Source organism: Solanum pennellii, chromosome 10, assembly GCF_001406875.1.
Source record: "Solanum pennellii chromosome 10, SPENNV200".
NCBI lineage: Eukaryota > Viridiplantae > Streptophyta > Magnoliopsida > Solanales > Solanaceae > Solanum > Solanum pennellii.
Window position 1 is genome coordinate 3,915,379 of NC_028646.1, and position 18,047 is coordinate 3,933,425.

The window sequence follows — 18,047 nt, forward strand, 5'->3', positions numbered from 1 at the left end:
GATAAAATAAACGTAGAATATATCTATTAAGGAAGTCAATTTCTTCGTTTTTAAGGTCTTTTCATGTGTGGACTGTTGGATATTTTTCGGTGTGGAGACGATGGGGACACTATCGATTTCTCACAACTTGAATTTTATTATATCAAACTAAGAACCCGATTCGGTCTTACAATCTTGATCACACTTGTTGCTTGCTTCAGCACTCACTCTTGCTTGCTCTCTTGCTTACTTACTTGGTTGCTTTCTTTCTTGGTCGATTACAACTCAAATGGATCACCTCTATTTATAGGAGGTGATGGAACAATCTAACTAAGTATATTTTTATACTCTATTCTAGAATATTCCTTCAACTACTTAATTCTAGAACTATCCTATCTAGAACATTTCTAGACTATTCTCTCTAGAATACTTTTTCTAGAGATCTTCCTTCAATTCTCTGTTAGCGGAAACGTGAAACTAAAGAACAAGGAAGAACAACAATATTTAACGTGGTTCGGATCAAAATGATCCGACGTCCACCAAAGAACAACTGCACCAATATTTATTTCACTATACAAAGAATATAAGTGAAATACTACAAGAGAGAGAACACAATGCCTTAGAAGGTGAGAAGGCAAGTGAAAGGATGATATGAAAATGAATTAAGAGCTACCTATTTATAGGAATAAATTCATCCTATTGATGTCATCCATGACATCACTATGTGTCAAAATTGTCAAGGTTAAGATAGCAAACCATTTTATGGTTTGCCTAACTTTCACCTACCAAGATACAATCTTTGACTTGTATTTTGTACTAATTATCTTCCTACCAAATATTCATATTAATTCATCTTCCATTTAGTTTGATTCCACAAGAACCAAAACCAACTCTTTCAATCTCCACCTTGGTTTGTGTTCCAAGCATGCGTATAAACAACTCCGGCCAAAACTTCTAAGCTTACTGGGCAATCCCATTGTAAGAAACAAGAAGAATCAAACCTTTGTTGAACATACCAGCTCCACCTAGCAGTTGTTCTCTTAGAGTTGCATCATACTCCCGCCAAGTCCTTGCAGTGTGCAAACTTGGCAAGCGGGACTATTTTGGTCAACATGTCTGCAGCGTTATCGTCTGTGATAACCTTCTCAACCTTGATAGCTCCCTTTTCTACGACATCTCGAATAAAATGAAATCTGACATCAATGTGTTTGGTGCGCTCATGAAATCTTTGATTTTTAATCAAATGAATAGCACTTTGACTATCACATTTTAGAATTGATTTAAGCTGAGCTGAACTCAATTCTGCCACCAAACCTTTCAACCAGATAGCTTCTTTCACTGCCTCCGTTGCTGCCATATATTCTGCCTCTGTTGTAGACAAAGCGACAATCGACTGTAAAGTCGATTTCCAACTAACGGCACTGCCAACGAGAGTAAAGATGTATCCAGTTGTGGACCTCCTTCGATCAAGATCCCCTGCATAGTCAGAATCAACATAACCGAGAATTGAAATACCTTCACTTTTCCGAAAGGTTAGGCCAACATCAGGAGCTCCTTTGAGATATCTCAATATCCACTTGACAGCTTCCCAATGCCTTTTTCCTGGATTTGCCATGTACTTGCTTACTACACTTACAGATTGGGCAATATCTGGACGTGTGCATACCATAGCATACATAATGCTACCAACTGCACTCGCATAAGGAACCTTTGACATATGCTCCACCTCATCCATAGATTGAGGCATTTGTAACTCTGAAAGCTTGAAATGAGAAGCTAAAGGTGTACTTACAGGCTTGCTCATATCCATATTGAATCTTTCAAGAACTTTTCGGATGTACCTCTTCTGAGAAAGATGTACAACACCATTTTCTCTTGAAATTTCCATTCCAAGGATTTTCTTTGCAACTCCTAGATCCTTCATGTCAAATTCCTTGCTCAACAGTTTCTTCAAAATATTTATCTCTGTGATGTTGTTAGCAGCAATAAGCATATCATCAACATACAACAAAAGATAAATCATAGAGTTACCAGACATCTTCTTGTGATACACACAACTATCAAATGCACTCCTCGAAAATCCATGTGTAGTCATGAATGCATCAAACCTCTTGTACCACTGTCTAGGGGATTGCTTCAAACCATACAAAGACTTCTTCAGTTGGCATACATGGTCTTCTTTTCCTTCAGCTAGGAAACCTTCAGGCTGATCCATATAGATTGTCTCTTCTAGATCACCATGTAAAAAAGCAGTTTTGACATCAAGCTGTTGAAGCTCTAAATCAAATTGTGCAACCAATGCTAGCAGCACGCGAATTGAGCTATGTTTCACGACTGGAGAAAAGATCTCATTGTAGTCAATTCCCTCCTTCTGACTGAAACCCTTTGCAACCAATCTCGCCTTGAACCTAGCAGCTTCCACTTCTGGAATACCTTCTTTCTTTTTGTAGACCCATTTGCATCCAACTGTCCTCATCCCCTTTGGCCTTTTAACTAAGACCCATGTCTCATTTCTGTGAAGAGACTCCATCTCTTCCATCATGGCCAACTGCCATTGTGCAGCATCTTTGCAAGAAGTTGCTTCAATATACGAAGAGGGCTCGAGATCCTTAATCTCTTCTTCTGCAGCTACGAACGCTTGTGCAATCAGATTTTCTTGCTCTATAAGACGTTCCGGTTTCCGTATCCGCCTTTTGTCCCTTCCCTTCGCAATTGTGTATGGTTCATTGGAAGCAAGTTCTTCTGCATCTTTTGACTCATCACTTTGAGTCTCTTGATCCCGTTTCTTGGTAAGCTCCACCGGTAGCTCCACCTGCTCGTTGTTCTCGTTTCTAGATAACTCCATAGAAACTTTACGAGGATCAAGTATAGAGGATTCATCAAAGGTAACATCTCTACTAACTACAAATTTGAGTAAAGACAAACACCATAGTTTGTACCCTTTTACTCCATCAACATACCCTACGAATATGGCCTTTTTAGCCCTTGGTTCAAGCTTACCTTCATTAACATGATAATAAGTTGGACACCCAAATATTCGCAAGTATGAATAGTTAGAGGGTTCACCTGACCAGACCTCATTCGGAGTCTTAAAGTCAATCGCTGATGCTGGAGACCGATTGACAATATGAGAAGCAGTATGAACTGCTTCAGCCCAAAATACTTTGGACATCTTAGCTTGTAAGAGCATACAACGAGCCTTCTCAAGAAGAGTTCTGTTCATTCTCTCGGCAACTCCATTCTGCTGTGGTGTGTGCCTGACCGTCTTATGCCTTGCGATCCCATGAACCTTGCAGAAATCATTGAACTCTTCACTGCAAAACTCCAAGCCATTGTCCGTGCGAAGATACTTGATTTTCCTCTCAATTTGATTTTCAACCAAAATCTTCCACTCTTTAAATGCTTCAAAAGCATCACCTTTTGTCTTCAGGAAACGCACCCAAACCTTTCGTGAAAAATCATCAATGAATGTGAGAAGATACCTCTTTCCTCCCTTTGATGGAAGCTTAGAGGGACCCCATAAATCTGAATGGATGTAGTCTAGCACCCCTCCCGTCTTGTGCTTGCCAGTGCTGAAGCTGACCTTTTTCTGCTTCCCTAAGACGCAGTGCTCACAAAATTCAAGTGTGCTGATCTTCTCACCATTCAAAAGGTTGCGGTTGCTCAACATCTCCAATCCTCGTGCGCTCATATGGCCTAGTCTCATGTGCCATAATTTTGCCTTGTCATCATTAGATAACTGCACTGTAGATGCATTTACAGAGCCAATAATGGTGCTTCCCGCAAGTGTGTAGAGGCCATCCTCCAGCTTGGCCTTCAACATGACTAAAGACCCTTTAGTCACTTTCATAGTTCCTCCTTCACTCATGTACTTATAGCCTTGTTTATCTAAAGTACCCAGGGAGATCAAATTCTTCTTTAGATCAGGAACATGACGGACTTCTGTAATAGTCCTCATGATTCCATCATGGCAGCGAACATGAACTGAACCAATGCCAACTATTTTACAAGTTGCATTATTGCCCATTAATACAGTTCCTCTGCTTGTTTCATAGCTGCTGAACCAATCTTTTCGGAATGTCATATGCAGAGTACAACCAGAGTCTAAGATCCATTTGTTGTCATAGACTCCATTATTGCATGATGTTGTTAGTACATAATCATCATCATTATCATGTACTTTCTCAACAATGGATGCACTCGCCTTTTCTTTGGACTTCGACATAGGGCAATCTCGTTCAAAGTGCCCCTTCTTGTGACAGCCCCAACACTCCGCATTCTTTTTGTTCACACGAGACTTTGATCTGTACTTCGATTTGCTCCTTCCCTTTTGGCTAGTACGACCTCTTACAAAGAGTCCACTAGCTTCGTCACTTTTGTCTCCTTCAAAATGCATCCGCACATCACAAGAGTTTAGTGCTTGCCGCACTTGCTCAAGTTTAATAGGTTGTTTGCTATACATCATTGAATTCTCAATATCACGATATTTTGAAGTCAATGAAAATAGTAAAGAACATGCAAGTGTCTCCTCGTCCTTTTTAATTCCAGCAGTTTGTAAGTCCATCACAAGTTTATTGAACGCATCTAGATGGTCTTGCAACAAAGTACCTGAATCCATCTTAAATGTATGAAGACGCCGTTGTAACAACATCCTTGTTGTCACTGACTGGTCCTGGTAAAGCCCTTCCAGCTTTTCCCATAACTCTTTGGCCGTCTCTTCGGTACTTGTACTCACTTCACAAAGTACGTTAGGTGCAAGGGACAGTTGGATTGCACTCAATGCATCTCCTTCAATCTTTTCTTTGTCGGAATCCGATATCTTATCGGGGTACTTTCCGTCAATAGCATGGATTGAACCTTCCCTCCGCAGTAACGCTATCATCTGGATTTTCCAGATATTGAAGTTGTTGCGCCCACTAAATCTATCAATTTCAAACTTCATGGAACTCATTTTTTTTTTTACTTGTTCTTCCTTTTCTACTACAATGTATTTGGAACTACAGAAAACCAAAGTAATCCTTTTCTGATGTGGAAGTTCAGACTGTGCTGCAACCACAGAGCATACTCAGACAGAACCTTGCTCTGATACCAATTGTTAGCGGAAACGTGAAACTAAAGAACAAGGAAGAACAACAATATTTAACGTGGTTCGGATCAAAATGATCCTACGTCCACCAAAGAACAACTGCACCAATATTTATTTCACTATACAAAGAATATAAGTGAAATACTACAAGAGAGAGAACACAATGCCTTAGAAGGTGAGAAGGCAAGTGAAAGGATGATTTGAAAATGAATTAAGAGCTACCTATTTATAGGAATAAATTCATCCTATTGATGTCATCCATGACATCACTATGTGTCAAAATTGTCAAGGTTAAGATAGCAAACCATTTTATGGTTTGCCTAACTTTCACCTACCAAGATACAATCTTTGACTTGTATTTTGTACTAATTATCTTCCTACCAAATATTCATATTAATTCATCTTCCATTTAGTTTGATTCCACAAGAACCAAAACCAACTCTTTCATTCTCCATAACTCTGGAATATTCTAGATTTTTCTTGACTTGTCTTAAATTCATAATTAAGTTGGTGATGAATTATTAACTCGGACATGATTCTTTTTATGAGTTAATCACGTGATAATTCTTTCTAATATAGGTGGTGATGAGATTAGATCTCAAAACCTTTGACTGCTTTGATACAATGTTAAAGTGTGTAACTTTTTCATTGAAAAACTTAAACTATTAGAGAGAGCAACACTTTTATTATTTAATTATATTTTCAACACACTCCTCGCCTATCCACCCTTTGAGTATAGAAATTTGATCAATTAGTCACATGGAGTAAAATTTCCTGTCATGAAAATGGTGATATTTTTGTCAAATGTGATTCTAAAACTTGTGAATCTCAGGTACTTGAATGACACCAAGAGAGAAATCAAGTGGGGATCAAAAAAGTTGGTTGAAAAAGGTTTTGTGTACAAATATGAAATGAAGGAGATACTTGATGATTGTGTTACTTCTGCTAGGAAGAATGGCATTTTATAAAGAGAATGAATAAATAATTTTATAATTGTAACACTTACTTCTATAAGTTTATTTTCCGTGCAATTTGATTTATGTTGTGTTTTAAAATTTGTGGCCAGACCTTTGAATTCATTATAGCTAATACATTTGGACTATGGTGTGTTTTTCGAAAAAAAATAATAATTGTTGCTACACTATTGCTTTAATTTGTCATAGACATGATATTTTATTATATTTCAGACAAATCTTAGAGCACTTGACATTTCTTTTTCGTCTGTAACAAGTGATGTCAAAATTTATGTTAAAGTACATTGCCAAAAAAGTTCTTCTAAAATTGGCATAGGAGAAAAAAAAAAAGTAGACTTTTCCAAAGAGTTGGCTCTCAAGTTAGGTCTCGATCGAAAAAACACTCGATATAACCAAATTCTAGGTCAGAGGTTCAAATTCTAGGTTTGACGCTCTGACATCTTATAAATTCCTGGCGCTGTTACTATTCTTAAGTAAGGTGAAATATTCAGAAATATCGATCATCAAGTTAGGATCATGAACATCAATTTCATCATCCACGGATAAATCCCAGTCTCTAGAAAATGGCGAATCAATTATTGAAGTTGGCGTTGAGCTAAACACAATATGATCCGATTCCGATCTCTGAAAAATCTTGTCCATCTCAAACTCCTCTTCTTGATTTGGCAACAATGACAAGTACATGGATTCTGATGTAAATGGCTCTATTGAATTGACAAAGAATTGGGCATTTTGGCTTTCACATTGTAGTGGAGTGAAAGGAACAGTTTCTTCTTTGATAGTATTCAAGTTTTCAACTCTTTGTTTCTTTATTTGACACTGATTTGGCTTTTGGTTTTCATATGAAATGAATATTGATGATTGTGAGGATTTGCAACTATGCATTCCTTTATATGTCACATCAAAGACTAAAGGGTCTTCCTTTGGTTTTTGAACTTGTTTGTTGCTAAGCAACCTTGTATATTCCTGTGAGTGCACCTATAATAAGCCCTGCAATTTCAAATGAACATTCATCTTAGATAAAAATTCAGATTAAGCTTTTGCTATGCTTATCTTGTATCTCTGCACGAGACTATTTATAAAGTTTAAACTTTTAACCTCCTGATCACATGACAATAACTTTATCAGTTACGTCAAGGCTCCCCTTCTCCCAGCTAAATACTTAGAACTAATTTTAATTTTATTAAAGAAACACACTTGTTCATGTTCAATAAGCAAACATACTTCATGAGGTATCTATAATAGAGTAATAAGTTTGTCTAAATGGAAATAAAATTGTAACTACTTCAGGGGTTTGTCTATATTTTTCAAAACTATCACTAGTTAATAAAAGTGAAGAAATGTGGTTTCATAATATGAAAAATGGTTTACCAACATAATCTAACTTGTTTGCTCCAATGCTGCATTTTCTTTCTACAAATCCAACAATAAAAAAATTAGAGAAAAAGTCAATACCTCAATTTCAAGAAACCATAGAAAATGATTTAATTGAGGAGTAAAATTAATTGACCTTTTCTTATTTTGGCCTTGATCCCTCAATGGACAATGATTTGTCAAGAGAAAGAAAGTATTTTCTCAAGAAGTAAATCACATTTGCCAGAGGATCAAACTGATTTACAAACTCTTTCCCTTGAATAAGCTCTGTAAATAGACTTTCTTTGTCCCAAGCTTTAACTTTCTCCATTTGGGGATCAATTTTTAGTGACAAAATACCAAAAAGATTTAATTTTCAGGGACAAAAGAGCAAAAAGATTCAATCTTTAGTGATAAAATAGCAAAAAGATTCAATTTTCAGGGACCAAAAGAGCAAAAAGATTCAATCTTCAGCGACAAAATAGCAAAAAGATTCAATCTTTAGTGACAAATAATGCAAAAACATTCAAACTTAAGTGACAAAAAAGTAAAAAAGATTCAATCTTTAGGACAAAAATACAAAAAGATTCAATCTTTTAAAAGATATTTTAGAAATTTTATCTTTTTCAAAATTAATTAATTGAGAATATAATAGGAAAAAAAGTTCATTTTTTTATTTGTTAAAATGGACAAATAAAAAAAAAACTAGACACATAATTAGAAATGGGGGAGTATCATGAATTTGAATAGCGATACTCAATATTTTTTGGTACTTAGCATAATAATGAGATATAAACACATGTCAAGTTGCATTGATACTATATTTCATTATAATGTCTAACATAACTAATATTTTAATTTCCATATAGAGATATAGTACCAAAATAAACTTTTAATGTCAACATAACCAATATTTTAATTTCAATATAGAGATATAGTAACAAAATAAACTTTTAACAGGTATATAATAATACAAAAGGACAAAATAATACATGGGGTCCCCTAGTTTTATATAGTCCACAAGCTCTATTTATCAATCACTTAAGGATCATAATATAGAAAAGGTTGTGGAGGAAGAGATAAAGCAAAAGCCCCAACAAATGGAGGAAAAAAACACTTATAAAGTTTGTGTCACAGGAGGTGCAGGGTATATAGGTTCTTGTCTTGTTAAAAAACTTTTAGAGAAAGGTTACATTGTTCATGCTACCCTAAGAAACTTAGGTATGCTTTTAATTTCCTTTATTCCTAAGTTACGTTGCTCAAATTCCTCAAAATGTGTGTAAAAAGACTAGTTGTTTTACACATTCAATGTTTCAATGAAAATCTGTTTTCCGTTTTTCGTAGTGTGTGAATGTTTTGTGAAATGATTAGTTAAGTTGATTTAAATGTAGAGGATGAACCAAAGGTGGGACTACTGAAGAGGTTAAGTGGTGCAGATGAAAAACTAAAGTTATTTGAAGCTGACATTTATAGAGCTGAGGAATTTGAGGAAGCTATTCAAGGCTGTGAATTTGTTTTTCATGTTGCCACACCTTCATTGCATTATGAAGGATCTCAGGTATGGAATTCCACTCATCATTAGTCCCTCTTTTCAGGAGCGGATCTAGGAGGGACGAGGGTGTTCACTCGATAACAATTATATATAGGGCTTCAGAATTATTTGTTTTGAGGTTTCATGTTCAAACCATAAATACTATTTGAACTCAGGGAAAATTTTGAATTCATCACTGCCTCTCGTCCCTAATTATAATTGAGTTTGAATTATGTGCATTGATATTATAATTTATTTATTTTTATCATCAAATGAAATTGATTTATAATAATATGTACTCTCTTCATTTTAATTTACGTGAAATAATTAAAATTTTGAGAGCAACCAGAATCTTCCTTGACTGAATTTTTTTTAGTGGTTTTTCAGTATTTTATAAGTTATGATACCATATTAATATTGATTAATCAAGAATCAAAAGAGTTGAAAAAAGTTTCAATATATACTTCGTCCCATTTTATGTTGCACTTTTCGAATTTCGACATTCAAACAAGTCTATCTTTAACCGTAAGTTTTTCATAAATCTTTTGAACATTTTGAATTATCAATTATTGTAACTTATAGTACTTTTTACGTAGTTTACAAATATGTCAAAAAAAATTGAAGATTTTCCATGCGCAAATTCCCTATCAACATAAACTGTTTAACTCTTGAAAAACAAAAAACCATCTCAATCTTTTATACTCATATTTGTTATGGTCCACACTTTCTACTTAGTATCATATATATACATTTTGTTTTTAATTTAAATAAATCTTGTTTCTTTTATTTGTAATCTTGACCTTAATATATGAAACAGTACAAAGATAGAACAGAGGCAACAGTTGATGGAGTGAAGAAAATTGGAATGATTTGCCTTAAAAGTGGGACAGTAAAGAGACTTATTTATACTGCCTCTATTGTAGCTGCCTCCCCATTGAAGGAAGATGGAATTACTTACAAACAATTAATGGATGAAACATGTTGGACACCTCTTAATTTCTCAAATCCTTACACCCAACAATGGCTTTGGGTGAGCCTAATTAATCTATTTATTTACGTTTCTATATGTTTGTCTAAAAGTTTCTTAACTGTTATAAATATAAATATGTCATTTAACTTGACTTCAGTTCACATTTATGTCCTTCAATTTTGAGTGTGCACAAGTAGACACTTAAACTTGTGTAATGTTAGACAAATAAATACACACGTCCTACGTGACATCCTACATGAAAATTTTCATCATACGTGGTGTGATGTCTTATGCGTATTATGTCATGTAGGACTCATGTGTTTACTTGTTCCATTTTATACAAGTTTAAGTGTCAAGTTGTGCACACCCAAAGTTGAAGAGTATAAATGTGAAATGAAATCAAGTTAAATGAAATATTTATGTGTTATGTCGTTATAATAAGGTGTTGTTATATGTATACACACTGATATATGACATTTATATCTCATTTAGTTGTTATGAACAGAAGTGTGCAATTTTTATTTATTATGAATACAGTTATATAAATAGTCAGTATATATAACTTAAATTCTCTTATATATTATTATAGGATTATGTAGAGTCAAAGATGTTAGCTGAGAAAGAGGTGTTGAAGTTTGAGAAGGAAGGTTTGGAGGTGGTTACATTATGTGTTGGCCTTGTGGGTGGGCATACTTTTTTGCCTTATATGCCAACAACTTCTGCTATGTTCTTGTCAGTGTTCACTCAAGATGAGAAATTGTACAATATACTCAAGTTTTTAGAGGACCTTAATGGAAAAGTTCCAATTGTGCATATTGAAGATGTGTGTGAAGCTCATATGTTCTGCATGAATAATGTTGGTTCACTCAATGGGCGTTTCTTGTGTGCTAGCTCCTTTGTTTCTACTGCAGAGATTAGCAATTACTATCAACACAATTATCCAGAGTTTAAGGTCAACCAAGAGTAAGATGTTATTATCAATCTTGCATACTACATTACATTATACAGTACTTCCTTGCATAACCGACTTGAATTGTGGTGGGATGGTTGAGTTCCCTTTCACACTTAATCAAAGGTTTTGCGATGGTCAAGCCGTCAAGGAGTAGGGTTGGGGGAATTGGGTAGGTAAGGAGGATAAAATAAGCATAGAATATCACTTATAAAACGTATGTTCCTATCATTCTATTAAGGAAGTCATTTTCTTAGTTTTAAGGACTTTTCATGTGCGGACTTGATTCTTTCATGAGTCAATCACGTGATAAATCTTTTTAATATAGGTGGCAGTGGGATTCAATCTTAGGATCTTTGCCTGCTCTGATATTATGTTGAAGTGTGTGATCTTCTCATTTAAAAACCTGAATTGTTAGAGAGAACAACACTTTTATTATTTAATTATATTCTCAACTCGCACCCCTCGACCATCCCACCACTGAATATAGAAATTTGATCAATTGGTCACATGGAGTAAACTTTCATGTCATGAATATGGTGATACTTTGTCAAATGTGATTTTTAGTTTTCTTTCCTAAAACTTGTGAATCTCAGGTACTTGAATGACACCAAGAGAGAAATCAAGTGGGGATCAAAAAAGTTGGTTGAAAAAGGTTTTGAGTACAAATATGGAATGAAGGAGATACTTGATGATTGTGTTACTTCTGCTAGGAAGAATGACATTTTATAGCAACAATGAAAAAACAATTTTATAATTGTGACACTTGCTATTATAAAATTGTTTGAAGTGTCCATCTATTCTTGGGCTTCCCAAGGAAACTTAATTAACTAGTTCCTGTATCTGAATTTGTTTGGTTAAACTCTTGTGTATGCAGCATTTTACAAAATTATACAAGTATATTAATAAGTACTGACTTATATTTTTAATTTGTCACAGACATGACATTAAATGTATTGTAAACAAATCTTAGAGCCATTTGATATTTTTTTTAACGTTTGTAACAAGTGGTGTCAAAATTTATGGTGAAGTACATTGCCAAAAAAAAGTTCTTTTATAATTGGCATAGGAGTAAAAACAGAATAGTACAAAAAGTAGATTTTTCCCAAAAAAAAACACACTGATAAGGCCCAATTCTAGGCCAGAGGTTCAAATCCTAGGTCTAACTCTCTGGCATCTTATAAATTCCTGACGTTGTTACTATTCTTAAATTAGGTGAAATATTCGGAAATGTCGATCATTAAGTTAGGATCATGAACATCAAGTTGATCATTCACTGATAAATCCCAATCTCTAGAAAATGGCGAATCAATTATTGAAGTTGGTGTTGAGCTAAACACAATACGATCCGATTCTGAGCTCTTAAGAATCTTGTCCATCTCAAACTCCTCTTCTTGATTTGGCAACAATGATAAGTACATGGATTCTGATGCAAATGGCTCTATTGAATTGACAAAGAATTGGGCATTGTGGCTTTCACATTGTAGTGGAGTGAAAGGAACAGTTTCTTCTTTGATTGTATTCAAGTTTTCAACTCTTTGTTTCTTTATTTGACACTGATTTGGCTTTTGGTTTTCATATGAAATGAATATTGATGATTGTGAGGTTTTGCAACTATGCATTCCTTTATATGTCACATCAAAGACTAAAGGATCTTGTTCTGATTTTTGAACTTGTTTTGTTGCTAAGCAGCCTTGTGTATTCCTGTGAGTGCACCTATAATAAGCCCTACAATTTCAAATGAAAAATTCATCTTAGATACAAATCCAGATAATTCAGTGCACTAAGTTTCCGCTATGCTAATCTTACATCTATGCAAGAGGCTATTTACATAGTTCCTGATCACATGATAATAACTTTGTCAATTACGTCATACGCCCCCTTCTCCCAAGTAAATACTTAGAATTAATTTTAATTTTATTCAAGAAACACACTTGTTCTTGTTCAATAAGCAAACATACTTCAAGTATCTAATAGAGTAATAGGTTTGTCTAAATGGAAATAAAATTGTAACTACTTTAGGGTGTTGTCTATATTTTTGGACACCCTTCAAGCTTAAAAGTAGAATTGTTGTGAATTTAAGGACATTCTTGCATTGAATATTCTATAATTTCAAAACTATCACTACCTAACAAAAGTGAAAAGGTGTGGTTGTCATAATATGAAAATAGTTTAACAACCAAAAAAGAAAGAAAAACAAAACAAAAGACAAAAAAAGAAAAAGAAGAAAAGGGGTTTCTTTTTCCTTCTTTTTTTATTATTTTTATTTTATTTTATTTTACCTTGGATGAATAGCTCCTAAAATGTTTTTTTGCCCATATTTTCTCCAACTATAACCATCCTCATGATTAAAACTTTCAAGCTCTGTCCCATATACTCTAACTTGTTTGCTCCATTGCTGCATTTTCTTTCTACAAATCCAACAACAACAAAAAATTAGAAAAAAAAAATTCAATACCTCAATTTCAAGAAAGTACCATAGAAAATTATTTTAATTGAGGACTAAAATTAATTCACCTTTTCTTATTTTGGCCTTGATCCCTCAAAGGAAAAGGATCATTTGTTCCATTATAAACTATACAATTCAAAATTGACAATGATTTGTCTAGAGAGGAAAGTATTTTCTCAAGAAGAAAATCATTTTCCTCTGGTGAAGCCAGAGGATCAAATTGGTTTACAAACTCTTTCCCTTGAGTAAGCTCAGTAATTAGACTTTCTTTATTCCAAACTTTAACTTTCTCCATTTGGGGATCAATCTTTAGTGACCAAATTGCAAAAAGATTCAATCTTTAGTGACAACAGAGTAAAAAGACTCAAACTTCAGTGACAAAAGAGCAAAAAGATTCAATCTTTAGTGATAAAAATGCAAACAGATTCTAATTTCAATGACAAAAGAGCAAAATGATTCAAACTTCAATGACAAAAGTGCAAAAAGATTCAATCTTTAGTGACAAAAATGCAAAAAAGATTCATTCCTCAATGACAGAAATGCATAAAGATTCAATCTTTAGTGACAAAAATGCAAAAAGATTCAATCTTGAATGACAAAAGATTCATTCCTCAATGACAAAAATGCATAAAGATTCAATTATTTTTTTTTTGGGAATTGGAAATATTTAAGCCAAAGCACTAAATGGGGTGTTTCAAAACAAGAAAACAAGTATAAAATGAGTATTTAAAATTACTGAAAATTTATATATAAAGATGACAAAATTGATCACTAAAATTTTTGAAGAAATAAGCAAGGACAAAAGAAAGAAAGTGAAGGTGTTATGTAACTACAAAGAGGTTTCTTTATGAATTGCATAAAAAAAGTAAAGAAAAGATAGGGGGGATATAAAGGAGGAAAATTTGTGGAAAGTGGGAAAGTAGAATTTGTAATGTGAACAAAGAATTCAAGAAAGTTTCTAATGTGGGCCATTTTTTTGGGCTACCACCATCAATTACATTTAACTTTCATTTGTTTTTCTTCCAATATTGTCTTTCCATTTGTCCCTTGATTGATTAGTATGTCCTCCTCTTTTTTTTTTTCATCATTAATTGTTGTTAGACAGTACTACTAAGATTTATGGCCTTTATATTTGCTACCTGTCTGTTAGGTTTTATTTGTCCTAAATTTTTTACCATAAATAGGTTTTTCTTTTAGGAAAAGGTTTTGGATTGACTAATTCTTTTTCTGGTAGGAAAATGTTTAGAACTCTATAAATAGAGGAATGTTCCTTCTAACTTAATCAGCATTCACAATGTAGTCTTAGAGGCTTTGAGAGTTTTGGTTCACAATGTAGTCTTAAGGGCTTTGAGAGTTTTGGTTAGGGGGAGAATTTATGGGTCACAAGCTTGATATGTTATCACTTGTGTGAACCTCCCATGTATTCTGAGTGATTTGGTTGAAGTTGTTTCCCTCTGTATTTTGTACTTTCATATTTATAGTGGATTGCTCATCTCCTTTGTGGACGTAGGTCGATTGACCGAACCACGTTAAATCTTTGTGTCTTTTGGTATATTTCTCGTTGTCTTTTGAGGTTTGATTTGCTAGCTTCCGCATTTACACCTGCTTATTTTCGGTCCTAACACTACCTTTTTTTTTTTTGAAAGAATTAGTTGAGTAGTGTTTATTAATGTAGAATATGATGTTGTAAAAGATCTATGTTATTATGTCATAGCTAGAATGTCCTTTTAAATGAACTTTACTTAGATCTTATGAGAAAAAATTGAGACTAAATCCAAAACTATAAGATTGCAAATTGACTAATTCTAAACTTCTTATTTTATTTGGGGATAATGCACAAGTACCCGCTCAACCTATGTCCGAACTCTCAGGGAAACACTTATACTGTACTAAGGTCCTATTACCCTGCTGAACTTATTTTATTAATAATTTTCTACTCCTTTTCGGTCTACGTGGCACTATCTTGTGGGTCCAACACTAGTTGACTCTTTTTAAGCTAGTGCCACGTAGGCCGAAAAGTGGTAGAAAATTACTTATAAAATAAGTTCAGGGGGTAATAGGACCTTAGTATAGTAAAAGTGTGTCTCTGGGATTTTGGGCATAGGTTGAGAGGATACTTGTGCATTTTCCCTTTTATTTGTAATAAGATAAGTTATAGTTACAACTTACATATGTTTATATGATTTATTTAGACCATATATTTCAATAGTCTTTCTTTTATTTTAAACTTTATATCCAGTCAAACACATTCATATATACTGATACAGAGTCACTGTGGGAGCAATTTTTGAAGCGGATCCCCTTCATTAGTTATAAACTATTTCTTTCATTTTAATTTTTTATAATTTTGATTTGATACGAAATTTAAGAAAGTACAAAAAATTTATGAATCTTGTGATCATAAACTAAAAATACATCAAATGTATCATTTAATCTTATGGTCTTAAATATAAAAAAATCAAAAAGAAAAGAAACGATCTTTTTAAAATAGATTAAAAAGAAAAAAACAGAACATATTTTCCCACAATTCTTCATGAGAAAAGATGATTAAAACTTATAGTGCTTATTTGTCAGTAAAATGAAATTTTGTAATGTCAAAAAATGTTGCAAAAATAGAGAACACATTGAGGTGGATGATGATATATATATATGACGTTGATAGGTTAGTATTCGCTTTTTTGATATTTGAATAAATATGTTAAAATGAAATTATTTTTAAAATATTTAATATAATTTTGATTATGATAGAAAAGAAAAACCAAAATGAATTGCGATTATTTTTCTTTTAACTTGTTTTGTTGAAGAAAATATTTTGATTCATAAAGAGCTAATAAGATGTTTAGTTATAAATTATTTTATAATATAAAAATAAATTGTTTTTATGAAATAGATAAATAAGCAAATAGTACAAGATAACAAGAGTAAATATATGTTTTGACTCTCCTTTTTTATTATTAAAAAACTAGTATGAGATAATGAGATTTTCAGATGTCTAAAGTGTTAACTTTTCGTTTGAACTCATGAATCCTTAATTAGCTCCGCTTTTACAATAAAACAATGAGATCCTCATATGTCCAATTCAACATAGAGTCAATCTTATTTATTTCATTTTATTTTATATTGTCAACATGAATATGAATGAGAAAACAAATAATACTATCATTTAATATGATGCATCATGTATATAGATACCCTCCGGAGATAGTTATGAAAAAGTATAAAAAAAGATGGGCAAACGTGACTTATTAAGTAGAAAGTTGGGACTTGAGACAGTTGCAAGGAAGTTTCAACAAAATTCTCATTTTCTCACTTTTTATGTGATACTTTATTTATCTTTTCATATATTGTATTCAGCCTGAAAGCTTTTGAGAAAAGTGGAGTCATTTTGCTCCTATTGATGCTAAGATACAACACAATCATGTCCTATATAGAATATCTTGTGTTACATAGAGGGCTATTCATAGAAATTGTAAATATGAGCTAATCCATTCTATTTGGATTAATTTATATAGACTTTGAAATTTTATAGATCAGTTTGGGCTAGCCTATTTTTGATATGGGCAGAAAAATGGTTGGCTCCGCCCATAAGTACATGGGCTACGACCACTCTTAAAAATATATTTTTAAATCAAATCATAATTTAAAAATATTATCATAAATATTGACAAGACAATATTACATGGTGTATGGTGTTAGTGTTATTGCTTGTTAATTAAATTCACCAAATAAATTATATTTATAATATTTATTAAGTTTGATTTTAAGTAAAAATATAAATAGCTAATAGAAATATTAACCTAATTATTTTCATATGATCATAATAAAAAACAAAAGTTATGACAATATTACATAAGCTACGACCTATGTAGTGATACCCTAGAAATTTTAGGGAGCTTTTATTTTATGTAGTATATATTTTATAAAAGTAATGTGTATCGAAATTGTAATTTTTCAAACTTAAAACATATTTTGAGTTTAAATTTTTGTTATTTTTAATAGAGTAATTAGCAAATGTAAAAATCATATTTGTATATTATACCTATAGTTTGCATAATTGCGATCAATAGCAAACATAAATATGTATATTTCGCTAAACATATAAAAAACAATTGTATAATTCGCTATGCATATACAAAAGAAAGCAGTTGTATATAAAAGATCAATTGTATAATTTATGTATGTATAAAACGAGAAAGAGAAAAAGACAAAAGAAAATTGAGCAGGAAAATATTTGTACTGCATAATTATAAGTGTATATGACGAAAATATATGTATTTGCATGTGTGTATACAGTTTTCTCTCGTTTTATACAACATAAACGCGATTTATACTTTAATTTCTGTTTGTATAAGCGAGAGACGAGGATGGTGAGTGAGATATGGGAGAGTGACGAGCGAGATCTAGGAGAGAGGAGAGAGGGGAACGAAAATATGTGTACGTATACAATTTCCTCTCATTTTATACAAACACAAACACATTTTATACATTTGTGTTTGTATAAAAGCGAGAGAGGTGAGTGAGACTGCCACCAAAACGAGAGTGGCAAGCGAGATTCCATCAAGGAGAGAGGAGAAAATAACAATAGTTTGTTATAGGGTACAATTAAATCAAATTATATTTATGACATTTAATTTGAATTAATAGTTTGATATACTCTATTTTATTTTCAATTTTTGATTAATTGGTATGTAGCCCACGGGCTGACCCTGTCCATATTTTTCAAGCCCCATAAATCGTCAAACTTATTTTGACTGGT

General features: G+C 32.9%; 2 protein-coding genes and 1 pseudogene across 4 annotated transcripts; 1 reads left to right on the forward strand and 2 right to left on the reverse strand.

The window, feature by feature from the left end:
* Window positions 1-6,260: 6,260 nt before the first annotated feature.
* On the reverse strand, window positions 6,261-7,723 carry LOC107032640 (annotated as a pseudogene).
* Window positions 7,724-8,424: 701 nt separating this feature from the next.
* Window positions 8,425-11,734, forward strand: LOC107002747 (putative anthocyanidin reductase). 3 transcript variants are annotated; one of them, XM_015200902.2, is made up of 5 exons: window positions 8,428-8,613; window positions 8,769-8,950; window positions 9,741-9,953; window positions 10,483-10,856; window positions 11,439-11,734. In XM_015200902.2, exons 1-5 carry the CDS (start codon window positions 8,493-8,495, stop codon window positions 11,572-11,574), a joined length of 1,026 nt encoding a protein of 341 aa, XP_015056388.1. In that variant the 5' UTR covers window positions 8,428-8,492; the 3' UTR covers window positions 11,575-11,734. The 3 variants fall into 3 exon arrangements, with proteins under 3 accessions (XP_027768332.1, XP_015056388.1, XP_015056389.1); XM_015200903.2 differs by having other exon boundaries at window positions 8,430-8,613; window positions 8,784-8,950; XM_027912531.1 differs by lacking the exon at window positions 9,741-9,953 and having other exon boundaries at window positions 8,425-8,613.
* Window positions 11,735-11,796: 62 nt separating this feature from the next.
* Window positions 11,797-14,187, reverse strand: LOC107002748 (probable WRKY transcription factor 30). The gene is made up of 3 exons (XM_015200904.2): window positions 13,360-14,187; window positions 13,125-13,253; window positions 11,797-12,570 (listed from the first exon to the last, which is right to left on the reverse strand). The coding sequence occupies exons 1-3, from the start codon at window positions 13,584-13,586 to the stop codon at window positions 12,054-12,056; spliced, it is 873 nt and encodes a 290-aa protein (XP_015056390.1). The 5' UTR covers window positions 13,587-14,187; the 3' UTR covers window positions 11,797-12,053.
* Between the last annotated feature and the right edge of the window lie 3,860 nt (window positions 14,188-18,047).

Coding starts and splice junctions, on each gene's coding strand:
- LOC107002747 (XM_015200902.2), top strand. CDS start 8,493: ATGGAGGAAAAAAACACTTATAAAGTTTGTGTCACAGGAGGTGCAGGG. Junction 8,951..9,740: donor TGCATTATGAAGGATCTCAG/GTATGGAATTCC, acceptor TATATGAAACAG/TACAAAGATAGAACAGAGGC. Junction 10,857..11,438: donor GAGTTTAAGGTCAACCAAGA/GTAAGATGTTAT, acceptor TGTGAATCTCAG/GTACTTGAATGACACCAAGA.
- LOC107002748 (XM_015200904.2), bottom strand. CDS start 13,586: ATGGAGAAAGTTAAAGTTTGGAATAAAGAAAGTCTAATTACTGAGCTT. Junction 13,254..13,359: donor CAAGGCCAAAATAAGAAAAG/GTGAATTAATTT, acceptor TTGGATTTGTAG/AAAGAAAATGCAGCAATGGA. Junction 12,571..13,124: donor TTAGGAGCTATTCATCCAAG/GTAAAATAAAAT, acceptor TTGAAATTGTAG/GGCTTATTATAGGTGCACTC.